The sequence below is a fragment of the Nematolebias whitei genome, chromosome 6 (assembly GCF_014905685.2).
Source record: "Nematolebias whitei isolate Nwh7 chromosome 6, NemWhi1, whole genome shotgun sequence".
In the NCBI taxonomy this organism is placed as follows: Eukaryota; Metazoa; Chordata; class Actinopteri; order Cyprinodontiformes; family Rivulidae; genus Nematolebias; species Nematolebias whitei.
The window spans coordinates 47,355,672-47,368,787 of NC_056503.1; the positions used below are offsets into that span (position 1 = coordinate 47,355,672).

Here is a 13,116-nt window from a genome sequence, read left to right on the forward strand (position 1 = left end):
GTTTTTGTACCCGTCTGTGTTTTTAACATGAAGTCAAGGTGTTTTGGAACACGTCTCTTTGTGTTTTTAGCATGACGTCAAGGTGTTTTGGTACCTGTCGCTTTGTGATGTCAGGTGTTATTGGTACCTGTTGGCGAGCGTGTCAATGTGCTCCCTGATGCGTTCAGAGTAGATGTTGCTCTGGCTGATCAGACTTTCTCCCGCCTCAATCACAGCCTTTATCCTGTGCAGGTTTAGCTCCATGGTGGTGGTGAACTCCTTGTGTTTCTTTATTGCGACTTCTACCGTCTCCACTGTGGTGGGGAGCTCCACGTGAGCGAGGGCTGATTCCTGCAGCGAGACGACCAGAGACATCATGAGGTGACATCAGCTCATCCAGTCAGAGGATAAAATGAATAGGAACAGGAAGAGCTCACAATGAAAAATAAAATAAAACAAAAAAAAGCATTTTCAATAATGGGGGATAAATGAATGACTGCAAAACTGTAGCTAAAAGCTTAAAGTAGCAAAACTGTAATAAAATTATAGACTAGTAAAACTGTAGTTAAAAACTAACATACAACTGTACTTAAAAAAAAAGAAACTGTAGCTAAAAGATGAAATAAGTAACAATTCAGCTAAAAGACAAATTTAGCTAAATCCTACCGAAATGCAGAAATTGGCAAAAAAAAAGAAGAAGCTAAAACTACCAAAACAGTTGCTAAAGATAAATTAAATTTTAACAGTCACTAAAATTAATAAATCGTAACTAGTGAATCAGTTTCTGTCAGCTGCTCTGTCCTTCAGGGGTCGCCACAGCGAATCAACTTGCATGAAAGATTTGACAAGTGTCTTACGCTGGACACTCCAGACGCAACCTGGGCTCGAACCCGCAACCTCAGGATTATAAGACCATGGCACTGAACACCAAGCTACCACAGCCACAAATTAGTAAAATGTAACTAAAAGCTAAAATGAACAAAACAGTAGCTAACGCTAAAATTATCAAATAAGATGCTAACAGCTATAAATAGCAAAACTTTAGCTCAAAGATGAAATGAGCAAAATCTAATAACAGAAAAACCTAAAATCTATCAATATATTGTAGCTAAAAGCTAATATTAGCAACAGTACAGTAAAGCTAAAAAGAGTTAAAAAAAAAAAAACTAGAGCAAGCTCGCTGAAGTAGATTTCAGAGAAGAATGTTTTTGGAAGAGTTGGAGATTTTTTTTTAATATTTCTGGAGTCATTTAAAAAAAAATTCCAATAAAGTTAAAATAGCACAAACTATAAAGTACTTTGCTACAAATGTGCAGAAAAAACAAACAAACAGGAAAACAATAGTTCTGATGCTGCATCGGCATGAACTCAAATATCAAATATTCACACAAATAATACAGAAAAATAAATAACTGATTTAATGTTAACAATTTAGATCAAATATTTATGTATATTTTAATAAAAAAGATAAAAAATAACTAAAACCTTTAAAAACTCATGTGGGAAACAATAAATATTTAGGTTTTTAAATGAATACTGGTATAAAATGTATTTTAAGTCAAAGTCAAAAATATTTCTTGCTCAAAAATTACAAATAATGTAACCATTTGTTTTTATGAAGACATGCATTTGTTGCTGTATAAATGTGGTCCATCTATCTTTAGCAAAATGTTGCATTTTTACATCTCTGTCTTTGTTTGGAGCCAGTTCTGGCACAAAATCAAAGTCAAATCTTGAGTTAAACTGAAAATGAAACATGATGCCTGTGAAAATTAATTTTTGCATCCGAAGTGTTTTAAAATAAATTACAGTCAACAAATTGACAGAAGCTCTTCAGGTTTTTTTTTTCCATTTCAAATCTGTTTTGAAACTAAACTTATTTAAGAAATCATAGAAATATGTGCATATACAGATATGCACGATAAATAATATTAAGGCTAAACAATTTAGGAGAAGCAGTAATCTATGACCTTGAAGAGCTGGTACCTGATGAAGATCCATCAACAAACCTAATAAATGTTCTGACCAACACTGTTTTTCCTCACCTGGTTGTTGAGGAAGGACTCGGCCTGTTTGACGTCTCGCAGGAACAAGTGAAAAATGTGGGCCTGGACCAGAACTTCTCTCCGGCTCTCCCACATCTCGAGGAGCTTGTTCCAGCCGACGTCGAGCTTCTGGAGCCACTGCTGCAGGGCGGCCTGAGGCAGGGGAGCGTCCTCGGACTCCAGCAGCTCGTTCATGGCCTGCAGGCGCTCGTAGTCCTCCTCGTACCTGCAGCCGCAGCAACACGTTAGATAAAAAACATTTAAAAGACAAGGTTGTTGTTCGTCAGCTACGTACCGTCCAATCTCCTCCTTCAGAGCAGCGTGTTTGTTGATGAGTTTCTCTGCTTCTTCCAGGTCGTTGGGCAGCTGGTCAGAAGCAGCAGCCGTCTGAGTCTGGACCAGCCAGGTGAGGAACGAGTCCAGGTCCTGACGGGACAAAAGATGGGTCACAAGTCTGTAGCTTGAGCTGCAGAAATGTCTGCAGGCAGACATACCTAACTCAATAAATCTTAGTACCCTTCCACACTAAATAAATAAAATAACCTGATGCAACTGAAGCCAAAAAGCTCCAGTGTCATCTCATCTGAAGCAGAAACATCTTCCAGAAACTTTGGGGCTTGTCGACATGAATGTTCCTGTCTAGTTTTATGGTTTTTCTACCAACAGTGAAGCTCTCCTGGGTCTTCTTTCATGAAGCGCATTATGAGTCAGAATGTGTCGTTCAGAAACTTTGACCTTAGAGTTCATCATGGATGTTTTCTTTACTCTTTTAAATCCTGTTGGAATATTCATCTGATGAACCTGGGGTCGCATTTCCTCTTGCATCCACATCCTGGACCAGTGATCAACAGCCTGGACCTCGGGACAGCTAAAGACCTGAACACCTCTGTGGGCCAGCCTGGACCACAACTAAAAGCAAATGATGTTTAGATCTAAAGGAGGACACATGAGGCTGCAGGAAGTCAGACAGGTCTACAGGAGTCTGTCCATTCAGGACCTTATAGTTCATCGAAGAAGCTTTAGAACAAACAGGAGGCCGAAGGGAAGCAGCAGCGAGGAGACACGTTCACGCACTTCTTGTTGGTGTTTAAGACGAGCTGCGGCGTTCTGGACCAGCTGCAGTCATAAGAAGAAGCTGGCCTGGCCAACAGAGTTACAGTGATCCAACTGGGAGGCAACAAAAGAGTGAATCACCTGTTCAGTGTCATTAAAAGATAAAAAAACTATTTCACTTGAAGATACATAAAGGGTAAAATCTGTTTCTGAAGGTAAAACTTTAAACCAAGTTTCACCCTCAAATATTTTATGTGAGAGTTTACAAACAGCTCCAAGCTGCATAGATCTATAGGAGAAGCGCTGTGGTTTCCATTGAGACCAAAAATATGAACTTTATGATGATGAATATCATCAGGTGCAGACGTCAGTCATCCAGGACACCAGGAGTTTGTTGGAGTTTGAAGTTTCACCTCCCATCAGAAAGGCTTCTTCAGTTTCCAGCCACTCAACTCTTGTAATTATCATAATAATGATGATGATAATGATGATGGCTCCACCTGTATGAAGCTCTGCAGCCGGCTGGCTACCATCAGTGAGTCCTCACATCCCTGCAGGGTCCGTTTAAGCTCCTCCCACTCCACGCTGATGTCATCGAAGGGAACAAGAATCTCCATTGTTCGACCCAAGTGAGAGGTTGCCAGATGTTCTGCTTCCTCCTAACATCAGCAAACAGGAAAGTTGTTTTAATGATTTTGTTTGAAAATAATCCAATATTTTTACAGCTTAAGCTCATTTTTCTGTCCCTTCGGTACCTGTAGGTGCAGCAGTTTGGGCTCCAGGACCGACAAGGCCCCCTCCATGGTAGTAAGACGTCTCTGCAGAGCCATGACCCCTCCCAAATCGCTGCCGACATACTGGGTGGCGTCAATGGCTTTCCTCTTCTCCTGTATTTGGGATTTTATCTCCTGGCACTCGAGCAGGTAGTTCTGCAGACGTAACATCGAGTCGAGCTGATCTTTTTTCTGCTCCACAAGCTCCACGATGCTGTTCCACCTGGAGCCCCATAAAACAAATTATACTTAGAACAAACAAACCAAATGTCAAACTGCACAGGCTTTATTTATTTTAAATATAGTGGAAACTGCTAAACTTTAATCAGAACTGTTGTAGACTCAACAAAAGGATGCATTTCTTGTAATAAAATGTAAAAATAAAAATAAATAAACTCAAAAGTAAAGTAATTTTGCTTTAAAGGAATGGTTTAATTTAATGAAAGTGGGTGTACATGGAGTAGTTATGAGCAGTCAGTGTCTTACTTGCAGAAGGCAGCAGCATGATTTCAGTTTGCAGAATCAGGGAGGAATTTTTATTTTTATTGTTATAAAAACTATACAAAAAGACATAAGACAAGTCTTTTTGTCTCTAACCATTAGACTATCATAAAACTGCCACAAGTGTTGTTATGTTAATGAATGATTAGTTCATAATTCAGAAACAGGTTTGATACAATCTTGTTGCAGAAATGTAAATGTACTTTAATTAATATTTCTCACTGTAATAAAACTTCTTGTTATGATGACGTGGTTTGGTCTGAGGAAGCCTCTCTGACCCGTGGACCAGTTTGTTGCTGTGGTTTCAGCCCTTTTCTGATTAACATGATGTCATACAATATTTCCTTTGATTTTGCTCCAGACCAGCAGGTCTGACCCAGTCAGCCCAGAATGACCCGTTCACACACAAACACACACACACACACACCGATCCCTGGGACTAGAGTGAGGTAATGGCAGAGTGGCAGGGAGGCAGGAGAACATCTGAGTGAACTGACGTCAGAGTTGTCTTCTAGACAGCAAGGTTACCGTGATTTAAAACGTTAGGTGTGAATGTGAGACGTGTCGCAGCCTTAATGTAGTTTGTGCAAATTTTAATAGCTTTACTGTCAAACTACTTCGACACACTTTGTTCTTATTTAGCCTTTCATATGTCCAAAGGTTCAGCTCATTCAAGAGTAGGGTGCTGTGACTTTTAGTTTTTGTCATTCTTAAATTTTACAAAATATTAAACTTTATTTTAAAATAATTCTTCATAAAAATACATTAAGGTCTCTTCAATTCATTAAAAAAACTGTCATTATAAACTGGCTCTAATTTTGTCTTCTTATGCTACTTTTTACTTTTAGCTAGTCTTCAGCTACTTTTAGCTACTAGCTATTTTTTATACTTTAAGCTAGCCTTTTGTTACTTTAAGCTTTTGCTGCTTTCAGCTTTTAGTTAGCCTTTTCTTACATTTAGCGTTAAGTTACCCTTTTGCTACTTTTAGCTTCTAGCTTTTCTCTTAGTATTCCGAGTTAGCCATTTTCTACTTTTGGCTTTTAGTTGTTTTACCTGGCCTTTTGCTACTGTTAGAAACCGTTTGCTGTTTTAAGCAAGTGCCTTGTTACATTTAGCTTTAAGTTAGCATCTTGCCTTTTAAGCTAGTGTTTTGAGTCTTTCTTTTAATTTTAACTACTTTGCTTCAGCTTCTGTAGAGAATTTTCACAAAAAATGTAATTTTTCCAGTTTCATATTTAAGGTTTGCTTCGACATTTATTACACAATATTTTCCTCCAGTTCCAATACGAGCGGTAAACATTTGGTGACGCCTACATACGTTACACGTCAGACCTACTGCATTAACTTAGATTGTAGCTGGTGCTTTTGTATCACCAGAACTATTTCAGTACCTGGAGTTGAGGTGGTCCTGACACCCTCTGACCTCTGTAGAAGACGGATGACCTCCGTCCAGCAGCTGCTGAACTATCTGATTAACGTCCAGGATCCGTCCCATCAAGCTGTTCATCTCCTGATCCAGACTCTCAAACCTGCAACAATCATAAGCGTGGGTCATAAAACGGCTCAAACAAGTCTGATATTCTTCTTCTGCTTCTCCTCACCTGTGTGCCACCACCTCCACGTCCTCCAGTCTCTCAGGGATCTCCATCTTGTCGAGCCACTGCTCCTTCTCATCGATCCACAGCTCGCAGGCGTTGACCTCGCTGAACATGCGGTAGACCGCGAGAGCATCGTGAAGCCATTGCTGCCTCAGCACCGCGACCTCAGCGACCTCTGTGTACAGCTGCTCCACCTCTCCCATACGAACCTGCACCTCCTGCAGACAGAGGCCAGGAGGACACAGAAAGGACAAAACGGTTTTAAAAACACTACTGAGAACAATGAAAACATCTTTCCAGTTGAGGTGTTCACACCTCCTCTTCACGGTATCTCAGAGCCAGCGCCACCACGTGTTTGCGCAGCGCCACTACATGGAAACGATGTTTGTCGATGGCTTCGGTGACGCCTCTGTGTTTCTTCAGCAGCGACTGCGTGGAGTACTCGTCGTGCCCGAAGTCTTCGCTGGAAACCAGGCGGTAGGCGTCCTGCAGCCAGGTCGCCACGTCGTCAGTTTCCGTGGAGAACTGGAAGAAGTTGAGGGACTCCTGCAGGTGGTTGAGATGCTGCGCCGCCTGGTCCTCCAGCTTCTTCCACTCGCCTTTAACCTCCATGATGTGCTCCTGGATCCCCGCAGCGCAAAAGCTCTTTTCACTCAGAATCTGCTTCCCGCGCTTTATGGTGTTCTGGAGAAGAAGGAATAACAACAAAGACTCTTTCAATAACTTTCAAGGTTTAGATTCATTCACATGGCCAGAAAAAAACCTTTCTGAAGACTTGAAACTCTGACAAATGTTTTAGTAATCAGTGTGTTTATTAGCTGCATGTTCTAATTAAATCTGACTTCAATCTAGGACTTATTAAGCCACGAAGCACTGACCCAAATGTATAGTTTATCTTGAAATTTCTCTAGTTTACTACAAATAGAATGCAGTGATGCAAAAAATACAAACAAATACATCAAAGATCTGAATCAGATCTACTAGTGTTTTTTTTCTTTTTTTTTAAAGTTAGACAATTATTACTACTTTGTGTTAACAACAACAACAATAACAACATAATAACAACATAATAACCAAAAGCTTAAGAAACCAGCTTCAGTATTCATCATAAAAACAACTCATATGGGTCCACCTTTACTCTACGGTAAGCATACATCTGACCTTTTTCCCTGTTTCTTCATTAGTGGTTAGGAAAATATAATTTTTACACAAAATCCACACATTTATTTAGTACCTTAAAATAATTATACTCCTGTCTCAAAACAGGAAAACCAAAAAGTCAGTAATAATAATAAAAAAAACTGCACAAATAAAACCTAACAAGTTTAAAACAAGTAGTTTTTATTTAAATAAACGCATACTAGAGTTGCATTTGGGTCTAAAAAATCTGGCCTGGCCCGAACCCGTATAATTTTTTTCGAGCGCGAACCAAAACCGACAGATTAACTGTAATTACAGGCCTGAACCCCAAAAATAAATAAATAAATAAAATAAATAAATACTTATATATATTATTATTATTATTATTATTAAGCTTTTACTGCTTTTGTAATCAAATCACTTTGACAGCTACTTCCTTCACCATAGATAACAGCAGGTGCGGAGACGCACGCGGCCGGTGATCAGCTGATCCATCTGAGCTTAACTGGACTTTTTTTTTTAACCTGTTTTCAACCAGCTGGTCAGACCTGCTCAAGTAGATTAACATAGTTTTATATTGTGCATTCTTTGTGTTGTATAATTCGTAAAACCACATCAAAGCCAGAGATCAGCCCAGCCCGCACATTAAGCACATTGTTATGGTTTCGGGCCCGGGTTGGAAACAAACACAGTGTATTAAACTGTTCAAAATGAATCTGAGCAACTTTTATTTTACATATTTAGACACCCTTATTTCAATAAATAAATAAACAAACAACACATTGTGTGGTTTATATGTAGCTCCAAGCTTCGTTAAACTTTATATTTTAAAATGATTGAAAATTTAATTAGCCTTATTGTTAATATAAAGCTGCAGCATCAAACTCCTGGCAGGAACAAGGGGTGCTGAAGGTGCTATAGCACTGCATTAAATATGCCAAAGAAATGACGTGTGTGAAAAGTAAAGAAATGAATGATTGAATGAGTAAACACAAAAAGCCAGTTGTATGTAAACAATTCAAACTTGAGCTTCAGAATTTAAAAATGCAGGTTAAAATTACAATTGTACACTAAGACAAAAGAAAGAATCGGTTGGTGCAGATTCTGAGAAAAACAAAAATCCACACACCTGCAGCAGGGACCTGTGGGCCAGCAACTCCCCAGCCAGAGTTTTGTGTTTCTGAAGCAACCTCAGCACGCTGCTCAGATCTTTGCCAAAACCCTGAGACGCCAAGATGGAGCTTTTCTCCCGAATCCAGGCCTCCGACTCTTCCAGCTCCTAACAGAGAAACAGTCAGCAAAACAAGATTTAAGTTTTTTTTTCAAGGAAATACCTGTGATGCAAGAGAGTTTTATAATACCACTTAATCTAGAATGCAAGAAAAAGGCAGAGAGAAAAAATTAAGCCAGACCTAATAGTAAAAACAAGAAAGAGACAGGAATAAGGAGCAGAAAGGATCAAATCACAATTAAAAGAATAAAAAGAAAAATAAGATGAAAAATTAAAGTCAAAGACCAAACGTGGTGTGTTTTAAGGCAGTCTCAAACATATCATTAATAAATATGACATAAATTTGTTTATTTTTCAGTAAAATGTATCATTTATAAAAACTAATCATCATTTGCTTTTCCGACAAAACTTCTGGATAAAATCACAGAAAAATGTGATTTAAAAACGTAGAAAGGCGACGCCCAGTTAGAACTATAGCACGAAATAAAACCGTGGATCTCATTGTGTTAACTCTGAGGTAACATTTACACTCCATCCATCCATCCATCCATCCATCCACCCATCCATCCAACTATCCATCCATCCATCCATCCATCCATCCATCCATCCATCCATCCATCCATCCATCCACCCATCCATCCATCCATCCATCCATCTTTCCATCTATCCATCCATCCATCCATCCATCCAACTATCCATCCATCCATCCATCCATCCATCCATCCATCCATCCACCCACCCATCCATCCATCCATCCATCCATCCATCCATCCATCCATCCATCCATCTATCCATCCATCCATCCATCCATCCATCCAACTATCCATCCATCCATCCATCCATCCATCTGTAGTGAGTCACGTGAGATACGTGTCACTTGTTGTATGACAAATATATGGATATATATTTATGCATACTTTTCACGAGTTCTTCATTTTTCTGACTGTAAATGCCGTGCATTGAATTTAACACAAAATGTAACGAGAGACGTTATTTATCTTTGACCCATCAAATGAATGGAATCATTTATTTTCAGAATCAAAGTTTAACATCAAACATTTACATTAATTTGGCAAAATATGAAAATAATAACAGACAGTTTCACAAATAATGAACTTCAAATCACTCGGCGGTGATTTGAGGACTTTGCTTCAGATATTTCTAAAAATATCTGCACTGATTTATGAGAGAGAGAGAAGAGTTTAAGATGAAAGGAGATTATCTTACAGAGAACTGTGTGAGGGAATTTAATCTGTTTGACCAGAAGTTGCACGCTCCGTCAGATCCTCAGCTTTGTCCACGGTACACTTTAGTCGAAGAAGAAGTCTTTACCTGGTTTGACGATAGATCAGCTCAGTAAGCATCCTTCAGACTGTTTCCAGCGCCTCCGTTAAGAACAGCTAAAATCCTCGAAGAGTCGTGCGTGGTTAGCTCAAAACAGAATTATAATCCCACACGTCTCTGGATTCTCGGCAACTCCAAAACTCTTCATAACTCTAGTTCTCTTCTGAACTCCTTCAGAACTTTTCCATTCTCCATGGAATCTTTTCCTGTCGGACTCTCACTCTCAATCTCCATCTCCAACTAACATGAACTGGGAAGTTGCCACATTTTATTTGGGTCGACTTCCTGTTCAATTTAGAGCTTTCTGATTCGTGGAAGGACCAGAAAGAGGAGTGGTTTTGACGTAAGGTGTTTATCAACAGTCGAGGTCAGAGAATGAAATTTGTTTTCACATACAGAAAAGATTATTGCAGCAACAGCAGACTTCGTGGAGTCAACTCTTGGTAATCTTCTGAAAAAGTTTAAACATGACATTTTTCTCGGTAAACATTTTAGTTGACCGAAAACCAACCTTTCACATACTTACGACTTGACTCATTTCAGACAGAAAATCAAGGAATGCTTATTCAGGTGATTTCTTCTTGGAATGAGGAATAAAAATCATTACTTACTGTTTATGTAAAATAAAGATGAGTAGTTCTTTTCAACCTATAAGCATTGAGTGAAACTACCACAATTGATTATTAAAACATTTGTAAAACAGTAATGATTATAGAGGATTGTCTTTTCTGCTTGATTAATTCAAGAAAGAAAGTCATCAGATGGCCCAGACTAATTCAGATCAATGAAACTAACAGTCTCTGTCCATCTGGTAGATTTGAGGTCATCTGGTTCACTACACATCCATCTTTCCATCTATCCATCTATCCATCCATCCATCCAACTATCCATCCATCCATCCATCCATCCATCCATCCACCCATCCATCCATCCATCCATCCATCCACCCATCCATCCATCCATCCATCCATCTTTCCATCTATCCATCCATCCATCCATCCATCCAACTATCCATCCATCCATCCATCCATCCATCCATCCATCCATCCATCCATCCATCCATCCATCCATCCAACTATCCATCCAACTATCCATCCATCCATCCATCCATCCATCCAACTATCCATCCAACTATCCATCCATCCATCCATCCATCCATCCTTCCATCCATGATGGACCAGTGACGGATGGACTTTTACTTTCCTGATGTTTTATTTTGCATACTTTTGTTTTGTAATCCACCAACATCTGCAAACTATAGAATATTTTAGCCATTCATACATCAAGACCTTTAGCCCAGACAGGAGATGGATGCTGTGACTTTGGATTTTTGTAACTTTTATACTTTTCAAAAACATTTACGGTACATTTATCATAAATCTTTTCCCCTTTGAAATGCATCGAGATCTCAATTACTTAAAAAAACGTTGTTCGTTTTATATCTGCTTCAGCAAACTGACTCTGTTTTTAACTTCTTATGCTACATTTAACATTGGCTTCATCAGATCGTGATCTACAGCTTTCGCTGGAGCGGTCCGCAGCCGAATGCGACACGGCCGGGATGAAGATCAGTTCCTCCAAATCCGAGGCCATGGTCTTGAGCCGGAAAAGGGTAGAGTGCCCTCTCCGGGTCAGGGAGGAGGTCCTACCCCAAGTGGAGGAGTTCAAGTATCTTGGGGTCTTGTTCACGAATGAGGGAAAAATGGAGCGTGAGATCAATAGGCGGATAGGTGCAGCGTCTGCAGTGAAGCGGGCGCTGTACTGGTCTGTCGTGGTGAAGAGAGAGCTGAGTCAAAAGGCGAAGCTCTCAATTTACCGATCGATCTACGTTCCCACCCTCATCTATGGTCACGAGCTTTGGGTTGTGACCAAAAGAATGAGATCTCGGATACAAGCGGCCGAAATGAGTTTTCTCCGCAGGGTGCCTGGGCTCTCCCTTAGAGACAGGGTGAGAAGCTCGATCATCTGGGAGAGACTCAGAGTAGAGCCGCTGCTTCTCCACGTCGAGAGGAGCCAGTTGAGGTGGCTTGGGCATCTGGTTAGGATGCCTTCTGGACGCCTCCCTGGTGAGGTGTTCCGGACACGTCCCACCGGAAGGAGGCCCAGAGGAAGACCCAGGACACGCTGGAGGGACTATGTTTCTCGGCTGGCCTGGGAACGCCTCGGGATTCCCCCGGAAGAGCTGGCCCAAGTGGCTGGGGAGAGGGAAGTCTGGGCCTCCCTACTTAAGCTGCTACCCCCGCGACCCGACCCCGGATAAGCGGAAGAAAATGGATGGATGGATGGATGGATGGATGCTACATTTAGCTTTTAGCTAAGCTTTTGTTACATTTAGCTTGCAGCTACTGTCCTTTTGATATTTTTAGCTACCTTTTTAGGGTTTAGTCACCCTTTTACTACTTTAACTTTTAGTTTACATTTGTCTAGTTTTAGCTAGACCTTTGCTTTTTTAGCAATGTTTTGCTACTTTTAGCTATTGTTGTGCTATGCTTAACATAGCTAGTGTTGTGCTGCTACTAGCTTTTAGTTAGCCTTTTGATACATTTATCATTTAGCTACTGTCATTTTTAAGCTACCTTTTTGCTACTTTTAAATATTAATTACCTTTTTGCTACTTTAGCTTTTCGTATATGTTTGTCTATTTTTAGTTAGCCTTTTGCTTGTTTTTTTAACCAAGTGTCTTGCTACTTTTAGCTTTTAGCTAGCCTTTGAATACTTTTGCTTTAGCTAACATTTTGTTACTTTTAGTGAACCTTTTGTTGGTTTTAGCTAACATTTTGCAACTTCTATCTTTTAGATATCCTGTTTTCTACTTTTGTCTTTTTGCTAGTTTTCCAACATTTGTCTTGTACCTAGAATTTTGCTTCTATCAGCTTTTCGTTTGTTTTTCTACTTGTGGCGTTTAGCTGGTACAAGAACTCAAATTAAGCTTCAGCAAAAACTAAATCCTGACTCCAAGCAAATTTAATTGAAAACATGGAAATCCAATATATAAAATGGTTTGGCATTTGATAAAAATTTAAAGAAATTCTTCTACTATTGGGTGATTTGTAAAGATAAAAACAAAAAAAACCTTATCAAGTGGGACACGATCAAGTGATTTAAATAACTGAGTTCATGTGTTCTGCTGTCCAACATTTAAAAAGTATTTATTTTTTAGCTCAGTTAAGGTCAACTGTTTTATTTACTCAGTTCTGGCTTAGAGTAATAGTTCAAACCTGTTAAAGACACCCAACACATTAGTTTTTCTGTGACCCCTCCCACCTGAAAAAAGGCCCACAGCTGTCTGGACTCCTCCAGCTCGGCCCGTCTTTTAGCTGCCAGTTGTTTCAGCTCCTCCACACAGGAAGAGACGTGGTTCACACGGTTACGGATCACCTGTGGGTCGCACGGCAGGTAACCTGGGAGGCAGAAAAACAAAGTTATTGACGATGGGGGGGGCGGTGGGCCTT

General features: G+C 39.9%; 1 protein-coding gene across 1 annotated transcript; it reads right to left on the bottom strand.

The window, feature by feature from the left end:
* Nucleotides 1–127: 127 nt before the first annotated feature.
* LOC119410792 (spectrin beta chain, non-erythrocytic 4) lies at nucleotides 128–2,414 on the bottom strand (the record flags this gene model as incomplete). Its single annotated transcript, XM_037677709.1, is given in 3 exon segments — nucleotides 128–330; nucleotides 2,025–2,250; nucleotides 2,320–2,414. Coding segments are annotated over 2 exon segments (398 nt in total), but the record flags the coding sequence as incomplete, so codon positions are not given.
* Nucleotides 2,415–13,116: the final 10,702 nt, after the last annotated feature.